Below are 27,381 nucleotides of genomic sequence, written 5' to 3'. Positions count from 1 at the left end.
AGGGTCTTAATCGGACTGCAGTCCGGCGTCGTAACTGACTTCAGTGGGCAAATGCTCACCTACGATTGCCAATGTCACACTGGATGAATACCGGACAGATGCCCGACAGCGTATATGGCGTAGTGTGGGTGAGCGGTTTGCTGATGTCAACGTTGTGAACAGAGTGCCTCATGGTGGTGGTGGGGTTATGGTATGGGCAGGAATAAGCTACGGACAACAAATGCAATAGCATTTTTTCGATGGCAATTTTAATGCACAGAGATACCATAACAGGATCCTGAGGCCCATTGTCGTGCCATTCATCCGCCGCCATCACCTCATGTTTCAGCATGATAATGCACAGCCGCATGTCACAAGGATACTCACCAGACATGTCACCCATTGAGCATGTTTGAGATGCTCTGGATCAACATGTACGACAGCGTGTTCCAGTTCCCGCCAATATCCAGCAACTTCCCACAGCCATTTAAGAGGAGCGGGACAACATTCCACAGGTCACAATCAACAGCCTGATCAACTCTATGCGAAGGAGATGTGTTGCGCTGCATGACGCAAATAGTGGTCACACCAGAAACTGACTGGTTTTCTGATCAATGTCCCTACCTTTTTTTTAAGGTACAGTATCTGTGACCAAGAGATGCTGTATCTGATCTGTATTCACAGTCAATGAATTTATTTCAATTGACTGATTTCCTTATATGAACTGTAACTTCGTAAAATCTTTGAAATAAGTGCATGTTGCATTTATATTTTTGTTCAGTGTAGTTTTCACATAATTAATTAAACTCTTAGACATACAGTCGTGGTCAAAAGTTTTGAGAATGACACAAGTATTGGTCAATAGTTTGCTGCTTCAGTGTTTTTAGATATTTTTGTCAGATGTTACTATGGTATACTGAAGTATAATTACAAGCATTCCATAAGTGTCAAAGGCTTTTATTGACAATTACATTAAGTTTATGCAAAGAGTCAATATTTGCAGTGTTGACCCTTCTTTTTCAAGACCTCTGCAATCTGCCCTGGCATGCTGTCAATTAACTTCTGGGCCACATCCTGACTGATGGCAGCCCATTCTTGCATAATCAATGCTTGGAGTTTGTCAGAATTTGTGGGTTTTTGTTTGTCCACCCGCCTCTTGAGGATTGACCACAAGTTCTCAATGGGATTAAGGTCTTGGGAGTTTCCTGGCCATGGACCCAAAATGTCGATGTTTTGTTCCCCGAGCCACTTAGTAATCACTTTTGCCTAATGGCAAGGTGCTCCATCATGCTGGAAAAGGCATTGTTCGTCACCAAACTGTTCTTGGATGGTTGGGAGAAGTTGCTCTCGGAGGATGTGTTGGTACCATTCTTTATTCATGGCTGTGTTCTTAGGCAAAATTGTGAGTGAGCCCACTCCCTTGGCTGAGAAGCAACCCCACACATGAATGGTCTCAGAATGCTTTACTGTTGGCATGACTGATGGTAGCACTCACCTTGTCTTCTCCGGACAAGCTTTTTTCCGGATGCCCCAAACAATCGGAAAGGGGATTCATCAGAGAAAATGACTTTACCCCAGTCCTCAGCAGTCCAATCCCTGTACCTTTTGCAGAATATCAGTCTGTCCCTGATGTTTTTCCTGGAGAGAAGTGGCTTCCTCGCTGCCCTTCTTGACACCAGGCCATCCTCCAAAAGTATTTGCCTCACTGTGCGTGCAGATGCACTCACACCTGCCTGCTGCCATTCCTGAGCAAGCTCTGCACTGGTGGTGCCCCGATCCCGCAGCTGAATCAACTTTAGGAGACGGTCCTGGCACTTGCTGGACTTTCTTGGGCGCCCTGAAGCCTTCTTCACAACAATTGAACCTCTCCTTGAAGTTCTTGATGATCCAATAAATGGTTGATTTAGGTGCAATCTTACTAGCAACAATATCCTTGCCTGTGAAGCCCTTTTTGTGAAAAGCAATGATGACGGCACGTGTTTCCTTGCAGGTAACCATGGTTAACAGAGGAATAACAATGATTTCAAGCACCACCCTCCTTTTAAAGCTTCCAGTCTGTTATTCTAACTCAATCAGCATGACAGAGTGATCTCCAGCCTTGTGTTAACGAGAGAATCACTGACATGATGTCAGCTGGTCTTTCAGTGGACCCACTCTCCCCAAATAGAGCCCCACCAGCCACTATACTTTAATTTTATTTACAAGGTATTACAAACTGACCACAGTACTTAAGTGACAGTCTTTCTCCAATGTATTTACAATAACATAATCCACAGACTGTTGGTACATTAGGATAGGAGTTGGAGCTTAAAAGCCCTAAAAAGGCACAGCGCCTAAAAGTACAAAGAAGTACTTTGCTTTATGTTTTTTGTGTGTTTTCTGTTAAATGTCTGCTCAGTCCACATGTTCACACGTTCTATATATGTAATGTATACAATAACTATGTATTCATACAATGACTCTAAAATGTTATCTGGTTCTTCAATGATAGACGGAACAGACAAGGTTAACTTTGATTCTATACAAGTAAAGGACAACAAAATCCAACTTTTAAAAAAGCATAAGGTTCTTGATCATTTAAAGAGATTGTCAGCAGATGTGGTTTTCCTTCAAGAGATACATAAAAAAAAGAGACATTTAACATTTAAAGAGGAGCTGGGTTAAAGAGGCCTATTCTGCCACCTACTGTAGTAACAGCAGAGGTATAGGAATCCTTCTAAACAAGAATAAACCCTTTTCCCTTATATCCCAGCACACAGACTAAGAAAGCCGTTTTCTCATTTTGAATTGTACCTTACATGGTGAAAAATACACATTGATTTCATTGTATATCCCCCCAGGGGCAAATGTGGAGTTTTTAGATATAATTCAAGCTATATTAGATCAAATCCAGACAGGAACTATTATTTTAGCAGGTGACCTGTACTGAACAAAAATATAAACACAACAAGTAACAATTTCAAGGATTTTACTGGGTTACAGTTCATATAAGGTACTCAGTCTATTGAAATAAATTCATTAGGCCCTAATCTATGGATTTCACATGACTGGGAATACAAATATGCATCTGTTGGTCACAGATACCTTTAATAAAAAGTAGGGGCGTGGATCAGAAAACCAGTCAGTGTCTGATGTGACCACCATTTGCCTTATGCAGCGCGACACTTCTCCTTGGCATAGAGTTGTGTGGAATGTTGTCCCACTCCTCTTCAATGGCTGTGCGAAGTTGCTGGATATTGGCGGGAATTGGAACATGCTGTCGTACACGTCGATCCAGAGCATCCCAAACATGCTCAATGGCTGACATATCTGGAAGAACTGAAACATTTTCAGCTTCCAGGAATTATGTACAGATCCTTGCGACATGGGGCCGTGCATTCTCATGCTGAAATATAAGGTGATGGCGGCGGATGAATGGCACGACAATGGGCTTTAGGATCTCGTCACGTTATCTCTGTGCATTCAAATTGCCATAGATAAAATGCAATTGTGTTCGTTGTCCATAGCTTATGCCTGCTCATACCATAACCCCACTGCCACCATGGGGCACTCTGTTCACAACGTTGACATCAGCAAAATGCTCACCCACACAACGCCATACACGTGGTCTGCGGTTGTGAGGCCAGTTGGACGTACTGCCAAATTCTCTAAAACGACTTTGGAGGCGGTGTATGGTAGAGAAATGAACATTAAATTCTTTGGCAACATCTCTGGTGCACATTCCTGCAGTCAGCATGCCAATTGCACGCTCCCTTAAAACTTGAGACATCTGTGGCATTGTGTTGTTTGACAGAACTGCACATTTTAAAGTGGCCTTTAATTGTCCCCAGCACAAGGTGCACCTGTGTAATGATCATCCTGTTTAATCAGCTTCTTGATATGCCATACCTGTCAGGTGGATGGATTCTCTTGGCAATGGAGAAATGCTCACTAACAGGGATGCAAACAAATTTGAGCACAAAACTTTTTGTGCATATGGAACATTTCTGGGACCTTTTATTTCAGTTCATGAAACATGGGACCAACGCTTTAGATGTTGCGTTTATATTTTTGTTCAGTGTAAATCACACATTCGGCAAGTTAGACAGACGCAGCATTAAAAAAGGTAAATTCAAGGAACCTCCAAAGAGGCAAAACATATTATCTTTACAAATAATTTACAGGACACCTGGAGATTACTATTCCCAACTACAAAAGACTACTCCTTTTTTCAAAGGTTTGGACACACCTACTCATTCAAGGGTTTTTCTTTATTTTTACAATTTTTTACACTGTAGAATAATTGTGAAGACATCAAAACTATGAAATAGCACATATGGAATCATGTAGTAACCAAAAAAGTGTTAAACAAATCAAAATACATTTTATATTTGAGATTCTTCATATAGCCGCCATTTGCCTTGATGACAGCCTTTCACACTCTTGGCACTCTCTCAACCAGATTCACCTGGAATGCTTTTCCAACAGTCTTGAAGGAGTTCCCACATATGCTGAGCACTTGTTGGCTGCTTTTCCTTCACTCTGCCGTCCGACTCATCCCAAACCATCTCAATTGGGTTGAGGTCGGGGGATTGTGGAGGCCAGGTCATCTGATGCAACACTCCATCACTCTCCTTCTTGGTAAAATAGCCCTTACACAGCCTGGAGGTGTGTTGGGTCATTGTCCTGTTGAAAAACAAATGATAGTCCCACTAAGCCCAAACCAGATGGGATGGCGAATCGCTGCAGAATGCTGTGGTAGCCATGCTGGATAAGTGTGCCTTGGATTCTAAATAAATCACAGTCAGTGTCACCAGCAAAGCACCCCCACACCATAACACCTCCTCCACCATGCTTTACGATGGGAACTACACATGCGGAGATCATCCGTTCTCACAAAGACACGGCGGTTGGAATCAAAAATCTCCAATTTGGACTCCAGATCAAAGGACACATTTCCACGGTTTAATGTCCATTGCTCGTGTTTCTTGACCCAAGCATGTCTCTTCTTCTTATTGGTGTCCTTTAGTCGTGGTTTCTTTGCAGCAATTCGACCATGAAGGTCTGATTCACGCATTCCCCTCTGAACAGTTGATGTTGAGATGTATCTGTGACTTGAACTCTGTGAAGCATTTATTTGGGCTGCAATTTCTGAGGCTGGTAACTCTAATGAACTTATCCTTTGCAGCAGAGGTAACTCTGGGTCTTACATTCCTGTGGCGGTCCTCATGAGAGCCAGTTTCATCATAGCACTTGATGTTTTTTGTGACTGCACTTGAAGAAACTTTCAAAGTTCTTGACATTTTCCGTATTGACCTTCATGTCTTAAAGTAAGAATCTCAAATATAAAATATATTTTGATTTGTTTAACACTTTTTTGGTTACTACATGATTCCATATGTGTTATTTCATAGTTTTGATGTCTTCACTATTATTCTACAATGTAAAAAATTGTGTCCAAACTTTTGACTGGTAGTGTATATATTTAGTACATCAGAATCTCAAAATCAACACAATAAATGATCAGATTGAAACTCCTTTTCTCTTCTTCTCCCGCTTTTAGGAATGTGTAGCTGCAAGTCTTCCCTGCCAGAGCTGCGTGGCACTGTGATCGTGCTGGGTGCAGGAGACACAGCGTTCGACTGTGCCACCTCTTCCCTGCGCTGCGGTGCCAAGCGCGTCTACGTGGTCTTTAGGAAAGGCTTCACTAACATCAGGGCTGTCCCAGAGGAGGTAGAGACAAACAAGAAGAAAGGAGAGAAAAGGAAAGAAAGGAAAAAAGAAAAGACGTTGACAGAGAGAGAGATTGCTAAATGTTACCGGTGTACCAGATGCTTAACTTGTTTGAGAAAGAGAGAGGAAGACAGACAGAGAGAGAAAGACCGGAGAGAGAGATAGACAGAGAGATAGTGTTAGGGAGAAGGCTAGTGAGAGGAGAGAGGACGCTGTGTTTATTAAGTTGTCTGTGTGAGTGTCCTCTCCTTGGCCCTGCTGACATGTCTCTTAAGCCGCTTTTCTCTCTGGTTTATTGCAAAGGCCTGTCTTTGGGTCTGGAGGGCGGTAACTGTCAAAAGCTCTCCGCCTGCACACACACACTGCCGTGAGCCCCAGACGGACTCACTGGGATCTGTCCCTTTCTAGTAATGCTGCCACAAAGGAGAGAGGAAGGATATCATAGGCAGTGCTGTTTCTATTTTCACTGTTCCTTCAAAAGATATCCCTGCATTTGAAGCATGACATTGACTCGTGTACTCTCTTCAGTCTTGATTCTTATCAACTTTTGATGTGTTAGACCGTCAGTAAAAGTATCACTTGGAGTTAAGATACATTCTTCAACTGCTGTATATTAGTTATGATTGTGAGTGTGATGAGAAGTTCAAGGTGTCTTTCTGTCAATGCTATTTTAGTTTGCAGTTGAGTTTGACAGCACAGTTCATTCTAGAATCATCGTCCAACGGCATCTTTATTCATGCGTCGTGTCAGAGCTCACCTCTTGCTGCCATAGTAACGGCAAAAATAACCCCTAACGAAATGAGAAAAGTAAGGTGATTATCAACAGCTGTTTGCTTTTCCCCGCAGAAGCCGACAGTTAAGCTGCTAGCATCGCCTCTCACTAATTACGTTTGTTTATAAGGTATATTAAGTTTAGGCCTCTTGTAGGCGTCAGTAACCTTCACATCACATTGAAAAAAAGCTAAATATTGTGTGAAGCATGAGCATTGATGTCAACTGAGACAATTTCAGAAAACTGTGGGAGAAAGGGAAGCTATTATAGAAGCAACCCACCCCCCTTCCCTTTTGTGCACATCTCAGGACTGGAAACGTAATTTCAATGACTTTGTTGTAGATGGGGGCTTTTTTCATTAATCCGTATGAAATTGAAGGTCTTTGAACAAAACAGGAACATTTCGTAGTGTCTTCTATTGTGTGCCGTTGTAATGCGTGAAACTACAAAATATATTTTCCAGTCCTGACTAACCAAGGGAATAAAAAGGTTTTACCTTGGGCTTGATAATTAAACATCTTTCTGTCCAGTTTTAGATGAAATTTACTTTGCATTTGATGAGAAATATTGTGATAAAAAATTATAATCTTTGATACAAATAATTTAACACAATTCAAGCCACAATTTGAATATGTAACCTGTCTATGACCCCTCACCGTTGACCCCTGACCTCTGTATTTCCACAACCTATAGATGGAGCTGGCCAAAGAAGAGAAGTGTGAGTTCATGCCCTTCCTGTCCCCTCGTGAGGTCATCATGAATTCGGGTCGCGTGGCGGGCATGGAGTTCTGTCGTACAGAGCTGACAGACGAAGGTGATTGGATGGAGGACGAGGATCAGATCATACGCCTCAAGGCCGATTACATCATCAGCGCCTTCGGATCCATGCTGAGCGACCCCAAAGGTATCAATCATAATCAAACTTTATTGAAAGTGCATTGAACATTTTTGTATGAATGACAGCTTTGCAAACATGTTCTATGTTCTACAGTAAGTAAAGGTGCCATGTGACCATTGACTAACAGCCATCCCAGTAGTCTTGCTATTGATACACAATAATACAGACTTTACTCTGAATGGAACCAGAGTTTTGCCATACGAGTAGACTCTTTGACAGCACAGTCGACTGTTATAGTTTTTATCAACTCTTACAAATATCCTCAAATTGAGTGTTTCTCTGAAGAGTTTGTGTTGAATGTTGTCTACATTATTGCTTTAAAAGCAGCGTGAGGAGGTTATCCTTAAGCCGCATTAAACAGACAGAAAACCTGGGGAACAAACACTAGCCATTACGTTGATGCTACACCTGGATCTCCCTTTTTCTCCTGGAGATGTCTCATTATACGAGCGAAGACAGTGGTCCCATTTGGATAGGACTGTCTAACTAATCTTTGTTTAGCACATTTGGAGCAGAATTTAAGAACTTTTCCTCATCATCTACGCACAATATGCCCTGTGTTGAGGCTCTAATTTAGATGAGTGCCGGTGATGAGAACTCAATGTACTTTGGTTTTGAGGCTCACATGTGTGTGTGTGTGTGTGTGCGTGTTAGCGTGCCTGTGTGTCTGCCTGTATGTGTGTGTGTTTGCAGAACCTTGTCTTATTCAAGTTGATATATCATAACATCATAAGCACCTGCCCTGCATTCTCCTACACAACAACAACAGTCTAGGACAGGGATCATTTACTAGATTCAGCCGCGGGCCGATTTTTCTCGAGCAGATGGTCAGGGGGCTGGAACCTAATTACAAATAATGTGTAGACTGCAAATTAATCGCAAGAAGCCCAAACAGATACAGTGTAATATTTGACTAAAACATCATTTCAAACCTTGCTTACATTTGTATTCGATCACGTATCTCTCTATTATTGGGAATACTTGGGAACAGATTTTAAAAAATAAAAATCACTTGGAGCTGATTTCCTGGTGTCGTTACAGTCTTTTATGTCCAACAATATATCTATATCTATATCTATATATATATACACACACTACCAGTCAGAAGTTTGGACACACCTACTCATTCAAGGGTTTTTCTTTATTTTTACTATTTTTTTTACATTGTAGAATAATAGTGAAGACATCAAAACTATGAAATAACACATATGGAATCATGTAGTAACCAGAAAAGTGTTAAACAAATCAAAATATATTTTATATTTGAGATTCTTCAAATAGCCACCCTTTGCCTTGATGACACGCTTTGCTCTTGGCATTCTCTCAACCAGCTTCATGAGGTAGTCACCTGGAATGCATTTAAATTAACAGGTGTGCCTTCTTAAAAATTAATTTGTGGAATTTCTTTCCTTAATGCGTTTGAGCCAAACAGTTGTGTTGTGACAGAAGATAGCCCTATTTGTTAAAATACAATTTTTTAGATTTTTTGTCATTTAGCAGACGCTCTTATCCAGAGCGACTTACAGTTAGTGAGCGCATACATTTTTCATACTAATATAGACCAAGTCCATATTATGGCAAGAACAGCTCAAATAAGCAAAGAGAAACAACAGTCCATCATTACTTTAAGACATGAATGTCAGTCAATACTGAACATTTCAAGAACTTTGAAATTTTCTTCAAGTGTAGTCGCAAAAACCATCAAGTGCTATGATTTAACTGCCTCTCATGTGGACCGCCACAGGAATGGAAGACCCTGATTGACCTCTGCTGCAGAGGATAAGTTCATTAGAGTTACCAGCCTCAGAAATTGCAGCCCAAATAACTGCTTCACAGAGTTCAAGTAACAGACACATCTCAACATCAACTGTTCAGAGGAGACTGTGTGAATCAGGGCTCCATGGTCGAATTGCTGCAAAGAAACCACTACTAAAGGACACCAATAAGAAGAAAATACTTGCTTGGGCCCAGAAACACGAGTAATGGACATTAGACCGGTGGAAATGTGTCCTTTGGTCTGGAGTCCAAATTGGAGATTTTTGGTTCCAACAGCCGTGGCCATGTGAGACGCGGTGTGGGTGAACGGATGATCTCCGCATGTGTAGTTCCCACCGTAAAGCATGGAGGAGGAGGTGTTATGGTGTGGGGGTGCTTTGCTGGTGACACTGTCTGTGATTTATTTAGAATTCAAGGCACACCTAACCAGCATGGCTACCGCAGCATTCTGCAGCGATACGCCATCCCATCTGGTTTGGGCTTAGGAAAGGCTATCATTTGTTTTTCAACAGGACAATGACCCAACACACCTCCAGGCTGTGTAAGGGCTATTTTACCAAGAAGGAGAGTGATGGAGTACTGCATCAGATGACCTGGCCTCCACAATCCCTCGACCTAAACCCAATTGAAATGGTTTGGGATGAGTCGGACCGAAGAGTGAAGGAAAAGCAGCCAACAAGTGCTCAGCATATGTGGGAACTCCTTAAAGACTGTTGGAAAAGCATTCCAGGTGAAGCTGGTTGAGAGAATGCCAAGAGGTTTTTCTTTATTTTTTACTATTTTTTACATTGTAGAATAATAGTGAACACATCAAAACTATGAAATAACACATATGGAATCATGTAGTAACCAAATATATATATATATATATATTATTTGCTCAGAAAACATGTGGGGGCCAAACCTGCAGGCCGCCAGTTGGGGAAAACTGGTCTACGATTATATATATATTTTTAACCCACTTGCTTACAAGACAACACCTGTCTTTTTGTGTGACACAGTCGCCAGGGCAGGTAATTAGATTGCATTGAGAAAAGGCCATACCTGCTATGATTTTGAATTAGGCTGCTATTGAATAAACAGAGGTGGGTGTCACAGGAGGGCCACGACCGCCACACACTGTCCAGAGTCACCCAACAATGACATGAAATCACTGTAATGAGTTTCATGCTACAGACGACCACCCGGTGACGTCCGCACACGCACACACACACACACACACACACACACACACACACACACACACACACACACACACACACACACACACACACAAGTGCTCAGCAATAGAGCGACAGAGCTTTACAACTGGTTACCCAGCTAGCGCAGCCATTAGCCAACCTTGCGATGCAGCACAGATGCACAAATACATAGTTGGGGCTACCTAAGCAGGCAGAAACTGAACATGTTTTACACGCATTCAAAATAGGTCGTGATGGTGAAATACACATCTACTCAACCAAGTAATTAAGATAAAGAGAGAGTGTGAGAGACTGAGTTCCGCTGATGTTCTTGCCTGACTGTGTCTATCTGACTGTGTCTTATTGATTTTATAGATGGGGTAAAGGCTTGATTGACTGATTGTTATCGTAATTTGCTCCACTGATTCGGTTTACCCAATTCCTCGTCTTCACAGCTCAAATGGATTTTACTATCCATTTTGTTACTCTTTTTGCATGCCAAATGGCACTCTATTCCTTTCATAATTCACTACTTTTGACCAGGGCCCATAGAGCTCTGGTGAAAAGTAGTGCACAGGAAAGGGTGGCATTTGGGATACAGTCTCTCTCTTTCCTCCCCCCTGGTACTATGGTTGACCTGTTGCTAAAGAAACATCCTTAGAACCTGCTCCACATCCCCAAAGGTGTCGTCGTGAGCTAAAGAGGGTATTGTTATGATTAACAATTAGTCACCAAGGTTAATTAAAACATGAGGAATTACTGATAAGAGCCTGAATTAAATGGGGTGCATGACTTCGAGCAAACTAGTTTTCATTTGATAGGATGATATTTCTGCCAAACCTGATTGCCTGCATATTTAGGAAGAAATTGATCCATGCCTTGGCATGCGAGTGTGTGTTTTTGTGTTTCTGTTTGTGTGTGTACAGTATGTGCGTCAAGCATGCTTGCAAGCGTGTTTGTGTGTGTGATTTCATGGTACACAAAAAACAAAATGCTGAGAAAGGAATCCCCAGAGTAGTACAGTCAGAATTATCCTTATTCTAGAACTATGAATCACTTACTCACTTAAGTATGTTGTCAGACCCACAGAGGAGGTTCCGCTTGGCAGTGAACACAGCTGTAGAAGGATGAGTTAGCAGTTAAAACCTGGCCTGTATAGTCTGGTGGGCTGGACCCAGTGTGCGTCGCAAATGGCACCATATTCCCTACATAGTCAACTACTTTTGACCAGAGCCCTATGGGTCCTGTTCAAAGGTAGCACATGCTTCAGAGGTACCCATGCTTCCTTCCTGCATTTGTCTACTTCCTGCTGAGTTTCGTGGAGGGTGGGTGGGAAACTGGAGATATGATGCACCCTCCTCCTCTGTGTTAGCTAAGCATCTCTTTCCCTTTACGCTGTCCTGTCACGCTGTTTTTCAGTGGCAGGGACTGGGAGACGAGTCAGTATCAAGGGAAAGATGAACGGAGCAAAGTACAGAGAGATCCTTGATGAAAACCTGTTCCAGAACGCTCAGGACCTCAGACTAGGGCGACGGTTCACCTTCCAACAGGACAACGACCCTAAGCACACAGCCAAGACAACGCAGGAGTGGCTTTGGGACAAGTCACTGAATGTCCTTGAGTGGCTCAGCCAGAGCCCGGACTTGAACCCGATCAAACATCTCTAGAGAGACCTGAAAATAGCTGTGCAGCGACGCTCCCCATCCAACCTGACAGAGCTTGAGAGGATTTGCAGAGAAGAATGGGAGAAACTCCCCAATACAGGTGTGCCAAGCTTGTAGCATCATACCCAAGAAGACTCGAGGCTGTAATCGCTGCCAAAGGTGCTACAATAAAGTACTGAGTAAAGGGTCTGAATATTTATGTAAATGTTATTATGAGGGATGTAGGTGTTGTGTAGGCCCTAGCTACAGCAGTTATAGCATAGCTGTTATTATGAGGGATGTAGGTGTTGTGTAGGTCTAGCTACAGCAGTTATAGCTAGCTGTTATTATGAGGGATGTAGGTGTTGTGTAGGCCCTAGCTACAGCAGTTATAGCTAGCTGTTATTATGAGGGATGTAGGTGTTGTGTAGGTCTAGCTACAGCAGTTATAGCTAGCTGTTATTATGAGGGATGTAGGTGTTGTGTAGGCCCTAGCTACAGCAGTTATAGCTAGCTGTTATTATGAGGGATGTAGGTGTTGTGTAGGTCTAGCTACAGCAGTTATAGCTAGCTGTTATTATGAGGGATGTAGGTGATGTGTAGGCCCTAGCTACAGCAGTTATAGCTAGCTGTTATTATGAGGGATGTAGGTGTTGTGTAGGTCTAGCTACAGCAGTTATAGCTAGCTGTTATTATGAGGGATGTAGGTGATGTGTAGGCCCTAGCTACAGCAGTTATAGCATAGCAGGATATGCTAATAATGGCTCAGAATGGATGATTAAACATATGGATTTTATGGAAATATATGGTAACACAAGCTATATTAAATATTAAACTGAATATACCAATACACATTTCTGTACAGTATAATGAGGTAGGTGTCTTCTTCTAATAAGTGAATGGGCAATAGCCCAGAATTTCTACTGCAATCAACTTGACACCATTTTGTTTCCTCAATCTCTTATTCATCACTATGGCAGGACGATGCTGCTGTGTTATGCCCCATCAGTGTATATGATAACATTCACTGCATCATACATTGTCATGTGTGTGTGTGTCACGCTGCAGCAAGGCGGCCGTTACATGACAGCCGGTGTTCCGCTCTGAGGGGTTTGACACGCCAAACACACGGCAACTCTCTCCACATTCTCTACTGTCCTACCCTTAAACTTCAATAGTATGGTTGCAATAAAAGATAGCAGGCTCTCTCTGTATTCTTATGTGTGTACATTTCCTTGTATTTTGGGCATCAAATAAAAACCTTTCCCCATTGAATAGACTGGGAAGGTGAAACTTTCCCCCCTCCCTCTAGTAATTCTAATAGAGTGTAATAAATCTTGTCCAACACGCAGATCTGTATTTAAAAACATCCCTGCTGATAGATGCAGGCCATCTTCCATGCTGAAAAGCATTTAGCCTGAAAGATGAATTGTATAGGTGAGCGCGGGAGGTAGAATTAAATGAGCTTTTTTATAATGTAGATCAGTTTGACAGAGTATCTCTGGGCTAACATTCAGCTAACGGTGAATGAAATGCCTCAGGAGATGTTACGTTAACCTAGCTGAGAGTGAGGGGAGAGACGGAGAGCGTGAATCGGTCTTGTCACAGACTTCATATTGCTCTCTGTAGGGTTTGTAGTCCATCACGGTCGCTCAAAAATGTATTTATCTCGTCCTCTTCCTCTCTCTCGTCCTCTTCCTCTCTCGTCCTCTTCCTCTCTCTCGTCCTCTTCCTCCCTCTCGTCCTCTTCCTCTCTCTCATGCTCTCTTTTTCTCTCATTGTCTTTCCTTTCTCTCCTCTCTCTGTCTCTCACTTTCTGTCGTCTCTCGCCTCCCTCTCTCCCTTTCTCTCTCTGTCGTTCTGTTTCTCTTCCTTTCTCTCTCTCTATCTCTATCTCTGTCACACAAACACACACACCCCACAACACTAACTGTGGGTCCTCTCTCCCCTCTCCTCCAGTGAAAGAGGCCATGTCTCCGGTGCAGTTGAACCGCTGGGGTCTCCCAGAGCTGGACTCAGAGAGCATGCAGAGCAGTGAGCCCTGGGTGTTTGCTGGGGGCGACGTGGCAGGACAGGCAAACACCACCGTGGAGTCAGTCAACGACGGCAAACAGGCATCCTGGCACATGCACAAATACCTACAGGTTTGTCCCCAGCCCCAGGGCTGTGTTCTACACACACACACACACACACACGCACACACACACACACACACACACACACGCACACAGAATGTCACAACGTTTTCAACACACATGCACACTAACACACACAAACACACACTTAGAAACAAGCTTCCCCACCTTCACTGTGATGCGGTGGTGCTTCTGAGACTGCAGCAGATGCCTGGTATTAAGTCCAGCAAACCTCCATGGTAGAGGGGGGATTTGGACAACTAATTAATTACGATGAAGAAGAAGATCATGTGTCAACGGTACTGTATATGGGGATAGATATGTACAGTGTAACGTAATGTTAATAATGTTATACAAATCTGTTTATCACCACACTGAGTAGATTAGTAAATGCAATGAAATGACGCCGCTCTACAATACAACCTAAGCTGTACTGTTTGAGTCATTTACTTGTTTTAGCTGCATTAAAGAGTGAAGTGCATTGTAATGCTACATAAACACACATCACCTTCACTGTGCTGCTAACTAGCATGAAGATACCTGGGATGAAGAGAGAGAGAGGGAGGGATAAAGAGAGAGAGAGGGAGGGAGAAAGAGAGGGAGAGGGAGGGATAAAGAGAGAGAGAGGGAGGGAGAAAGGAGGGAGGGAGAAAGAGAGGGAGAGGGAGGGAGGGAGGGAGAAAGAGGGAGAGGGAGGGAGATAGAGAGGGAGAGGGAGGGAGGGAGAGGGAGAGGGAGGGAGATAGAGAGGGAGAGGGAGGGAGCGGGAGGGAGAAAGAGAGGGAGAGGGAGGGAGAAAGAGAGGGAGAGTGAGCGAGAAAGAGAGGGAGAGGGAGGGAGAAAGAGAGGGAGAGGGAGGGAGAAAGAGAGAAAGAAATAGAAAAGGAGAGATGGAGGCTTTATAGAAAGCTAATGTTTCACTGACAATCAACAAAACCCTCACTTTTTGAGAGTGACTTAAAACATTTACACAGTATCAATATTCAGTACTTCATCTCGCTAGACTTTCAATTGTTTACTTTTCTTTTCCCCAATTACAGCATCCCCGTGTGTAGATTCATGAATGAACCAAGACAATTACATCACTTCTCAATTAGCAGAATATGTCAATATTTAAATAGTCCCGATACAATATTAGTTCTTTCCGTTGTGGATTAATTAATGTCTTCTGTGGGTTTGAAAAGGAAGTGGAAAGGAAGCCGAACGATACATTATCATCATTACCACATTCACCTCGAAACACTCAGCATGTACACTCTGTACTGTACTGCATGCAGCACTTACTGTGGTGAACACTAAGTGAATGAGTCAAAGTGCAGTACAGATGGTTGTGTGGTTCACTAGTCTGTGTAAAGGCAGGATCAGAGAGGACTCTTTACTGCTCCCGCATTGTAATAACAGAGATAGCGGTTGACTTCCAGCCTCCCATTCTCCCAGCACGCCGGCTTGTCTTCCTGAGGTGCCTGACCTCCTCCACATCCCTCTATTTCCCCTCAGATTACGATTATACTGCAAAGTGCAGCGCTCGGCAGACCGGGGCCCGGTTCAGATGCAGGTTAATTGTAGTAATGTAGCTGTGTTCAGTGCAAAGCATAGACAAGTGTTTATTTGCAGATTAAATGCCACTTGTAACCAGAAAGGAAGCAACAGTAGATTTCTTTGCTTTTTACGGTAATGGCCCAAGGAAGAGGAAATTAATTGAGGCAATTTGCTGGAAAGGGTCAGCAACTAATATCTGAGCTATTCAGAGATCCCTTGAACTACTAGATCCCTTGTGTTCTACGTTCAGGATAATAGTGTGTTTTATATCAGAATGTGTTATTACTGTGTCATAGGTCTCCCTTTCGATCAGTGCATTTAGGCCATTTTCAGTATATTTTTGCTATCATATCATGTGCATGGTTGAATTTAGACCTTATTTATGCAAGAAATTCTTGGAAAACTTACTGCTGCATGGGAAAACTAGTTTCAAAGTAGACAAGTTCTCATCCCAAATAGCACTCTTCCCTATGTAGTGCACTACTTTTTACCGGGGGCTCTGGTCAAAAGTATTACACTGTATAGAGCAGGGCTCTACAACCCTGTTCCTGGAGAGCTATCCTCCTTTAGGTTTTCACCAACCTGATTTAGCTTATCAACCAGCTAATTATTAGAATCAGGTGCGCTAGATTAGGGTTGGAGTGAACACCTATAGGACGGTAGCTCTCCAGGAACAGGGTTGAGGGCCCTGATATAGGGAATATGGTGCCATTTGGGATTCAGATAAGGAGACATGTTGTGGGGAAGATGACGATCCAGAACATTTCAACATCTTGACAGCTAAAGCTGTTGTTGGTTGGAACTCTGGAACCCCCCAGTATTCCTAATAATCACCATCTTTTGTATTTACATGTTCCCTGCTGCTGTTTTCCCCCGTGTTGCTTGGCGTGTGTTTGGCGTGTATTCCTCCACATGCCAAATCCCTCGAAGGGGAATACCGGCTGTCATGTAACAGCCGCCTTGCCACAGCATGACACACACACCCACAAATACATACACACACAGCATGACACCTCCTCGTTCATTATGCGGCGGTGACATCATTACAAAAGCAATAAGAGGTCTGTGATAATCGCTGGGCTAATTAGGAGGAGGAGAGGAAGAGGCTGCTGGATGGATGGCTGTTGTATGTTGACCTTAGGGATACGTCCCAAATGGCACCCTATTCCCTATATAGTGCACTAATTTTGACAAGGCCTCTGTGTAATGAATAGGATGCCATTTGGGACATTGGGCGCCTAGGGAGGATGAGGAGGCTGCTGGATATATGACTGCTGTATCTTGACTTTCATCATAATACCAGTGGTATTCTCGTTATCTTACAGTTCTATAACTAGGATTGCCACAAATTCCCTGTTTTTTCAGACATCCCAGTTGTAATATTCCCGGAATCAGAAGAGAATAAGCAGGAGATCTAGAATGCTCTAACCAGGATTTTGGGAAAAGCTGGGTATTGGGAAAGTTCCTGGAATTTTTCAACCCTATTCCTGTCGTTATCTCACAGTACTGTAACTGGATGTTTTGTCCTTCCAGTCTCTCCACGGCCAGACGGTGTCCAGCGTCCCCCAGCTCCCTCTCTTCCACTGTGCCATCGACTCTGTGGACATCGGTGTGGAGATGTGTGGAATCAGGTTCCCCAACCCCTTTGGCTTGGCCTCCGCTCCCCCCACCACCAGCACAGCCATGATCCGCAGGGCCTTCCTGGAAGGATGGGGCTTCGCTCTCACCAAGACCTTCTCCCTGGACAAGGTACTCATGTCTACACAGCTTTATATTAGTGTGTAGGTGGCTATTGGGCATTAAGCAGGGACATGCTGCATGTTTGTTCTGTAGCTGGTACCATTTAATTGCTGGAGCTAGATATTACATTCAAGTGGAGCAAAGAGAGCAGAAGAAGAAAACGTAAAACAAATCCCAAACTTCAGGAGGTGATGCTTTCACTTCTTCTTTATATCTTGCCCTACCGACGACATCAGCCATGCAGCTAATTTGTGACTGGAAGCGCACATTGCCTCGCTGAGTTTGTAAATTATACCTGATGTAGAGAAAGCGTGAGGCGAGCGTGGCTATCCCTGTTTTGATGAAAATATATCACTGCCTCCATCACTTGTTTTATGGACTGCCCCCTTGTCATTTTGAAAAGGTCAACTTTCTGTTTCTTTGTAGAGAGAGCAGAAAGTGAGGAGAGAAAGAGCCTGGATAGATGGGTATGCTACTGTTGCTACTACGGTTTCACCACTGCTGGCTTTTGAATAAGCTTAATGTACCATGCCTGGACTTACCAAGGGAGTTCAGAGAGAAATCATGGTCAACCTGGGTATAGGCTTGTTGTATTATATTCTATCCTTAGGAGCTTTGCTCTCAGCTGAAGCATCAAGATTGACAGCTGCACATATGATAATGATTCAGCCTCAGAATACAGTTATGTAAACTCTGTTAGTCTTTTTAAGAATTTTGCACATATGTGCGACGTCCCCACCCCCTTCACCACGTCCTCCCTCTTTCGCTTTCTCTTGACATTTATAGATGCCAGATTGGGGTCTAATATACTGTTGCAGCTATTGGCTGTCAGTGTAGCGCCAAAATACCAGCCGATATCTCAGTAAACAGAAATCATATTATTCCTTATTGTGTGCTCTGCTGGTTTAGATTGTTCGGGGAGCTTTCTTTAGGGAGAGCGATAAAGAAGTTCTTTTAATGTCAATATGAATGAAACAGGCGGCTCTCCTTCGCTATCGTTTCAACTTAAACACAGAAGACCTATTTTTTTAATATCCTGTTTCTGCACTCGCTAGTGCCGTTCACTGCTGGCTGCTCCTATCATAACATTACAATGTGTTGCCATTGATAGCGCTTTGAGATGCACAGTGGATTGCTGGGTGAATATGAGGATTGTCGTCCTGGCTGTTTCTAGGGCTTGTGTAAAAAGGAAAAGAATGTGATGTGAATGGTTAATTAGCTATTATAAGGCCCAGCATAAGGAAGAGAAGGGAGAGAATAAAACAAAGCTAGGGGGGTCTACCGTTAATCTGAATTAATGAACTGTGTTGCATATGAAAAACGTGCCACGAGGCCAACCTTCTGGCCTCTTCCTCTCTGTGAACTGTGAGAGCCATGTCTGAAAAAGGAGGAGCACGGGGGGCCAGTGGGCCATTGTCTCAGTCCCCCCAAGCCTCTGATCTATAGGCCCGTTTCCCTCCTCAGGAGTGACGAGTACATTTTTCCTTACGTTGTACCAATTACCCAGCTGTTAAATCCCTGTGAGTGATACATGTTGTTATGTTTCAGTGGCTAATTACCACATCTTTAGATGGATGTCAGTAATACACATACACACATTTATGTATATACACGCACACACACACACAACACACACACATTGCTGAGGTCGTTACAGCAGGAAGGTTTACCTGTAATAGCTAGGGACCATACTGTCTCAGTTAATCATTTGACTGTCTCAGGGTGGTAGGATTCACACCTGCAATTGGCTGAACCCTGATGGGTACAGTAACTGCCTGGTCCTAGAAGCTCCCGCATTCAGGTTTAACTGGTGTGCCAAAGTACATCAATGCTAACTGGAGTTACAGGTAACATGTCACAGGTAAAGAAGATAATGATTATGTTTTTATTGTCCTTTAAGAGAAAAGACAAGTTGCAGGTTTCGTGTACTTTTTCACAAGTGAGGAAGATACAGTACGTTTCATAGAACTTATCTAGTGCATCCAACAAACGTAAGCAACTTCCTCTCAACAACAATGGAATAATGCTTGGCATTTACTTCAAAAGCAATTAAGGGGAGAGATAATAGCAGACCTACCCACTCCTCATTTACAACATTACAAAAACGTATCCGTGATGAGGTAACTCCATCTCCATGGTAACCCTAACATTGTTAACACACATCCTATGGCCCGACGGTGACGCATGCACTCACACACACACACACACAGTTCCACAGGCCTCTGCTTCATGCACTCGACTCTGTAAATCTAACTCTACAAATTAACAACACAGTTTAATCAACGGCTCCAGCATTTTTATTAAGAGTAAGAGGTGAGGAGGTCGTGTTCTGCCGATGCCACACAGATTCTCTGATGGTTTTAACCACTAGTAAATAGCATGGAGCCATGTGTGTGTGCGTGTGCGCGTGTCATGGTAATTAGCCTGTTATTCATCCTGTAGGAACTGGACTGGCTTTTGGCTCATAATAAGCTTTGCTGCACGATTCAGACTGTTTAAACTTCCAACTGTAGGAAAAGTGCATGATGCATTCTTTGAAGGCCAATAATACTATAATAATTGATGTATGTTTTCTTGGAATATACTGTATATCAGGATTACTGTGGTTGCTAAGAATCAAGAAGGTCCTTAAAGGCACCATAACGTGCTTTAATTTCAAAACCAGCTGTTGTTTTTTGTCATTTCAAGCAAAGTCTCAGCTTAACCAAGAAAATGTTTTTACCAAAAATACATTTTCCAGTTTTCCAATACAAACAAAATGATGTACTAATGATGCATGGTATCACGCCAAGTAACACTCAGATGAACTCACAGCGAGCTGTAGCTAGGCACCGGAAGGAAGGATGAGTTTGATGAAATTAGGAGACAAAGCTGATCTCTGGCACGTACACTACATGACCAAAAGTATGTGGACACCTGCTTGTCGAACATCTCATTCCAAATTCATGTGCATTAGTATAGAGTTGTTCCCTTCTTTACTGCTATAACAGCCTCCACTCTTCTGGGAAGGCTTTCCACTAGATGTTGGAACATTGCTGCGGGGACTTGCTTCCATTCAGCCACAAGAGCATTAGTGAGGTCAGGCACTGATGTTGGGCGATAAGGCCTGGCTTACAGTCGGCGTTCCAATTCATCTCAAAGGTGTTGATTGGGGTTGAGGTCAGGGCTCTGTGCAGACCAGTCAAGTTCTTCCACACCGATCTCGACAAACTATTTCTGTATGGACCTCGCTTTGTGCACGGGGGCATTGTCATGCTGAAACAGGAAAGGGCCTTCCCCAAACTGTTGCCCCAATGTTGGAAGCACAGGATTGTCTGGAATGTAATTGTATGCTGTAGTATTAAGATTTCCCTTCAGTGGATCTAAGGGGCCTAGCCCAAACCATGAAAAACAGCCCCAGACTATTATTCCTCCTCCACCAAACTTTACAGTTGGCACTATGCATTGGGGCAGGTAGCGTTCTCCTGGCATCCGCCAAACCCAGATTTGTCAGTCGAACTGCCAGATGGTGAAGCGTGATTCGTCACTCCAGAGAACACATTTCCACTGCTCCAGAGTCCAATGGCGGCGAGCATTACACCACTCCTGCCGATGCTTGGCATTGCACATGGTGATCTTAGGCTTGTGTGCGGCTGCTGGGCCATGGAAACCCATTTCATGAAGCTCCTAACAGTTATTGTGCTGACGTTGCTACCAGAGGCAGTTTGGAACAGTGTTGCAACCAAGGACAGATGATTTTTACTCGCTTCAGCTCTCGGCGGTCCCGTTCTTTGAGCTTGTGTGGCCTACCGCGTCACGGCTGAGCCGTTGTTGTAGACGTTTCCACTTCACAATAACACCACTTACAGTTGACCGGGGCAGCTCTAGCAGGGCAGAAATGTGAAGAACTGACTTGTTGGAAAGGTGTCATCCTATAACGGTGCCACGTTGAAAGTCAATGAGCTCTTCAGTAAGGCCATTCTACTGCCAATGTTTGTCAATGGGGATTGCATGGCTGTGTGCTCAATTTTATACACCGGCTGAAATAGCCGAATCCACTAATTTGAAGGGGTGTCCACATACTTTTGTATATATAGTGTAGTTTCTCTGCCCTCTGAGCCATGCAAGAGGTAGTCACCACTCCTTTGATCTCCCAATTAAATTAGATATTATAACCGGTAAACATGTAACTAACTGTAGATAATGAGTCTGTAGTCATCTGTATTTTCCTCTCCCTCTACACTCATACAGGCACCATACAAACTCCACTTCCTCTCTAATTTGCTTGTTAAATAAATACAAACTGCTGGAGTGTGACTGCCTAGTGCGTTCTGATGCCAGATCTTTTGTGCTGTTTTCTATTCCACATCATAGATTTTCAGATCGGTAGTAAAATAAACAGGGCCTGTCCTAAGGCAAACAAAGGATAATGGCGCTCCGCTACAGAGCGGGAGGGAGGTTGGGGAGGTAATGTCTCGAGCTCTTATTATTCATGTTTAAGCTTTACAAGTGGTTCAGCTGTATGATGTTCCATTGGCTACAGGCTATGGATGGTTAGATGGTTACTGTATATGTCTGGAGGAATGCTTCGTTGAACTTCGACCCTTTGTCTCTCTCTCTCTTTATGCCTCACTCTTTAGCAGTTTCTCTCTTGCACAAGCTATCTTTCTCTCATTTACTGACACACACATCCACACACACATCCACACCTACACCTAACCAAAATATACTTGCAAGCTGTGCAAGCTTACCCTAATTAACCGTCGGCTTAATTAGATGATTTACTGTGTAATTATCAAGCAATTAGTCAACACCTCTCAGATCTCACTGACTGCTTTGACAGCCATGATTCTCTACCACTGAATCCAGTCAAAATCGCCTACGTTTGATTTAACTTATTTAAATTTTAATGTGAAACTACTTGTGCACTAGCATGAAGCAATCATTACTGATGAGGGAGGACACATGTTAGAAGATATAATGACACATGGAAGATAGCTGATGTGGTTCGTCTTCCCTGGAACAACAGCAAAGTTGGAAGTCAGTGTGTAGCAGGTCTCTATAGGGTTAGAGGGAATGGGGAGATTTTCGACTTAACAATAAATGTAATACTTTCTACGTAAGTCACTCCTTCAATGTCAATGGCTGAGGCAAACACAATGTACAGTGTTGTACTACTGTGACTGCATTATCATAGTTAATGGTTAGATAGATATTATTGGTTGTTATTAGTGTAAGATATGTAGCAGTAACAGTGTCTGTGTGTATTAGCCTTCGGGGGACTATAGAGGGGGAGGGAGATAGCAGAGAAGGAGTGAATGGTGAAAGAGACTAATGACCAAACTGACAGACAATATCCTTCTTCATTTATCACAGCCGACTAATATCCTTTGGCTTTGACATTCATTTATTTAGTCCCTGACAGGGCCATTCTGTCACCTACCCAGTAGCATCAGTATGATGCTGCTAGCGGGTGTAAAGAAATAATGTGTCCAGTCCAGTTAAAGCACTAATATAAATGTTGATACTTTAACAGGTTACAGAGTACACTGACTCTCTGTACTGCTCTGTTCTATTCTTCGACTTATTTCTTCAGTTTGCACCCTCCTCACGAAGGGAACGTCAAGGTCTTGCTGTAACTTCGAATGTTTTTTTGTCATTGCATCAGGGTCGTTGGAATTAAAGACTTGCTGAAGCTGCTAAGGATATAACAATAATAGGAGAGAGAGAGAGAGAGAATACAGTTTATCTAGGGTGTACATTTGTTAGTTAGATGTTGTCATGGATTCAAGGTTTCTGAGTTTTAGAATTGACAGCTTACAGATAGGAGATAATTACTGCGGAGGAGACTATCTCTGTCAGGAATCTAAACTGGCATCAACAAGGATAAATGTACATACCATACATACACACACACAACACACACACTGAATGCTTTGCTACCAAGGCCCATCTCATATTGGAGAATAGCGTAGGCCCACTTGCTGACAAGCCCCTTTCCCCCACCTCCAGTGTTTGTGTGTGTGTGTGTGTGTGTTTGTGTGTGTTTGCTACCAAGGCCCATCTCGTGTTGGAGAATAGCGTAGGCCCACTTGCTGACAAAGCCCTTTCCCCCACCTCCAGTGTTTGTGTGCTTGTGTGTGTGTGTATGTGTGTGTGTCCAACACAGTAGGCACAGTAAACACCAGCACTAAATGATGGCTTAGCAAGTGTTCCATCTGCACTTGGGGGATGAAGATGATGAATGATGATCACAACTCCTCAGAACTGCTACCTGGCCTTTTTTATTTCCCTGTCTTTCATTTTCATATTTTTCTCTCTCTCGTTCCCTTGTTTATGAAGTTTCATGTTGGTGGGTCAGTGGCTGGCTGCAGTGGACAGTCAGGGAGGCAGGCTGCGGCGGAGGAGAAGGGAGAAGTGAGCGGGCAGCCCTTTGATTTTGCCTTCATGACTGTTTATAATGATTCATGTCTGGACGCAGGACCACACTGGTTGTGCGTCCCAAATGGCACCCTATTCCTTATAAGTGCACTACCACTGACCAGAGCCCTATTGGAATAGGGTGTCATTTGGGATGCAGTTTTGGTAATAATGGAATCAAGAGGCTCTAGTTCTGCTACATAACATCATGCTAGCATTTTGTTACACGCAGTATACTCAAAGAGCCTCTATCCATATTATGCTTATACATGTTTTTATATCCAAAAAGACCAATGCTATGTTTACACTTTTACTAACTGAGAATTCTCAACTCTACAATACGTACGTCACATCTTAATGGAGTTGAGTGGCGAGGAGTTTTGGCAGAGTGTACATCTGACTACATCGAGTCGGTGTCAATCAATACTTGTGAAAATGTTCAGTCTTTAATGCGTACCTTGTACTTATGTTTGTCCTGTGTAAAGGTGTTATTTTATTTGAGTGCTGAAATCTGTAGTTTTTTATAAAAACTTAATTCTATGTGACCTCTGTCAAATTGCATTGCGTAATCCACTGTTTTCCAATGGAATTTGAAGCTTGCGATTTCAAACATGCACTACCATTCGATACTTTTATAAATATAAATTGTGTAACACTTACTGTGTACCTGTGCTCGTCCTGATTCTTATGGAGTTACCAGTGGGAGTTGGAATCCATTGTTTTTGAAAAAAAATTGCATTCCATGCATCCCCTGCCAAACCCTAAAAATCTGCCATGCAATGACGGGGCTGCTCCTCTGTTAACAAACAGCGACTCCCTTGGCGGAGGTCACGTAAAATTATATTTTTATCAAAAACTACAGACTGCAGCACCCAAAGAAAATAACGCCTTTACACAGGACATACATGAGTGCGCATTTAAGAATTGAAATTTTTAAGTATCGACTGATACCGACTCGATGTTGTTAGAAGTACACTCTGCCAAAACTCATCGCCACTCAACGCCACTGGAGTTGAGAATTCTCAGCGACATTTTTACAACGCATTTCATTTTGGTTTTATCTCAGTAAAAGATCAACTTTATTTGGTCACACTTTATTTGGATAGTCTGGATATTCCATCTGTAGATGCTCTACAAGTGGTCTTACTATCAACAAACTGTTTATAAACAACCGCTTGCTAAGGTTAGGGTTAGGTCCAGAATAGTGCTGGAATGTCTCAGAATGGCGCTGGAATGTATAGCAACCGTTTTACGGGCTCCTGACCAATTCTGCTATTTTGTGTGTTTTTTTTGCGCTGATCTTAACTACATAATGTTTCCGCCATCATTTCCTATGACCGAAAAGAAGTCCTGGACATCAGAACAGCGATCACTAACCTCAATTTGGATGAAGATTTCTACTTCAATCAGTTGGCGGCAAAGGACATACTGCTCACCCCGGACTAGGCCATAATCCCCGACACTCGGGAAGAGAAAGAGACGGCGATATAGAGGCCGACGTGCGGGTACCCTGATGAAACTACGGTGGGGAGTACATTTTCCACCTCTACCATCTGTTCTATTGGCAAATGTAGAATCACTGGAGAACAAACTGGACAAGCTCCATTCGAGACTATCCTATCAACGGGACCTGATTAACTGTAATATCTGTGAGATTCAGTGACCGGCCGGAGGAAGACGACACGACAGCACCCTCCTCAGGGGATAGGTACTCAGTGTAAAGCCAATTAGTACACAGCTGGGCCCACTAATTGCTTTGTGTCTCCCTCTATAAACGTGTGCCAGGAGATGAGCTCGGGGCTGAGAGCATACATGGGGACCTGTGAGGACGTCGTACTCTCCTACCTCAGAGAAAGCTTCTTCTTCTGATGCACCTTGGCTCTCGGGTAAGCAAGGCAGGCTATAGGTAGAGAGAAGCGTCCCCCCTGTAAATGTTATGTGTAGACAATAGTCTAAAGACGGGTGAAGCCTTTTGTTGTTTTGTTTTCTCTGTTTGGCCACGGCCTTTAGGTCAACTGCTTAGTTTATTTTTATATTCCTTTTTTTTCACTGTTGTTTCAGCGGTGGACGCTACCCTGTACTGGAATCATTTTGTCGGGTGAAAGAAAACCAGTTTATTGACAATACAAAAGCAAAGGAACCACAACCACTGCCTCCGGTCTGTTCATTTTATGCCTCCCCCCTTGTTTCGGACAAGCTGATCCATCACAACTGGTGGAGAATGCGGGCATCTTGAGGCAAGACCACAATCAATCCCCTTTCCGGTGGCTGTGATTCTTTTTTATCTTTCAGAAGCCCACTACACCCGCTGATAGGCATGAGCGAAGAGTTGCTACGTCAGCTAACGGCCTGCGCCATCGCCCAACAGGAGACCCTAGACCTCCTCAGGTCTGAACTAGCAGACCGCCCTTCTCCCAGGGATCGTAGGAGGCCCAACAACAGCGCGCTGATTCCACGTCTGTCGGAGGACGACGATGTGGAGGCCTATCTTCTGGCCTTCAAAAGAACGCTGCAGAGAGAGAGATTGCTTCAGGATGACTGGTAGGGCCTTCTGGCTCCCCTGCTCACAGGCAAAGCACAGGCGGCGTACTACGACATTGAAGAAGGGGGTGCTGTGGATTATGAACGTCTAAAGCTGGAGATTCAGTCCCTCTATCAGCTGAACCCCAGAGACCGGGCCCAAAGGTTTCATGCCTGGAAGTACGCCGAAGAGGAGTCTCCGAGGGGCCAGCTCTACCAACTTATCCGTTTGGTAAGTGGGTGGCTATGCCCCTCAAAAACCACGGCCAAAATGTAGACAAGTGTTTGAGGGAATTACCCGTCACCATGCATAAAATAGTCGGTCAGGATAATCCAGTTACAGTTGACCACCTAGTCCAGGGCATCGAGTTATACTTGTCTACTAAAAGCCTTGCTGCCGTTAGCAGGGGCGAGAAGACCAGTGGTACGTCCCATGTATAGCCAGAGGGTCGACAAGGCCAGCACCCAGCCCCGTAGAGGGCGGCAGGTAGCTTAGTGGGTAAGAGTTGTTCTAATCCCCGAGCCGACTTGGTGAAAAATGTGTTGATGTGCCCTTAAGCAAGGCACTTAACCCTAATTGCTCCTGTAAGTCGCTCTGGATAAGAGTGTCTGCTAAATGACAAAAAATGTAAAAAGACTAAAAATGTAAAAATACTTTTAGTAAGGCCACACCTCAGGGCCCTATACAGTGTTTCAAGTGCAACACGTATGGTCATATGGCTAGACACTGCCCCAGTGTAGAAGTCCTTATGCCCACTGAATCCTCAGCCACTCCCCCCGTGACCAGACGGAATGTCCCGCGCCACAGGTATGTTGGCATGCGGAGCTGGCCCCGGCTTGGCGTGTGCCGGTGCGCGTAAGAGGAACGGACTGGGAGGCCTTCCCAGATTCGGGATCCTGTCCAACGTGCCCCGTCTCGAGACGGAAACAGCGGTAGCCTGCATCCACGGGGACACCAAACGCTACCCCTCAGCCCAAGTCAGCTTCCATACCCCTGCCGGGAAGACCACCCTGATCGTCGGGGTTGTTCCCCAAATGAAGGTACCAGTGCTTCTGGGGAGGGACTGCCCCCTGTTCGAGCTTCTGT

The 27,381-nt window shown here is 43.7% G+C and overlaps 2 protein-coding genes across 2 annotated transcripts in view; both read left to right on the top strand.

Annotated features, from left to right (window-relative positions):
* Positions 1-4,064: 4,064 nt before the first annotated feature.
* LOC311109303 (dihydropyrimidine dehydrogenase [NADP(+)]-like) lies at positions 4,065-25,643 on the top strand (the record flags this gene model as incomplete). The annotated part of the gene is made up of 6 exons (XM_084152136.1): positions 4,065-4,084; positions 5,522-5,691; positions 7,157-7,367; positions 13,921-14,105; positions 17,169-17,384; positions 25,560-25,643. Exons 2-6 carry the CDS (start codon positions 5,524-5,526, stop codon positions 25,641-25,643), a joined length of 864 nt encoding a protein of 287 aa, XP_084008262.1. The 5' UTR covers positions 4,065-4,084; positions 5,522-5,523.
* LOC311109164 (dihydropyrimidine dehydrogenase [NADP(+)]-like) overlaps positions 17,169-27,381 on the top strand; it is a 92,080-nt gene continuing 81,867 nt past the window's right edge. The window contains exon 1 of the mRNA XM_084151991.1: positions 17,169-17,537. The gene's annotated coding sequence lies outside the window, so the exon portion shown is untranslated. The remainder of the gene's footprint in view (positions 17,538-27,381) is intronic.

The sequence above is a fragment of the Coregonus lavaretus genome (genome assembly GCF_964263955.1).
Source record: "Coregonus lavaretus genome assembly, chromosome: 34".
In the NCBI taxonomy this organism is placed as follows: Eukaryota; Metazoa; Chordata; class Actinopteri; order Salmoniformes; family Salmonidae; genus Coregonus; species Coregonus lavaretus.
The sequence above is the reverse complement of the archived record's forward strand: the minus strand, read 5'-3'. Positions and strand labels throughout refer to the sequence as shown.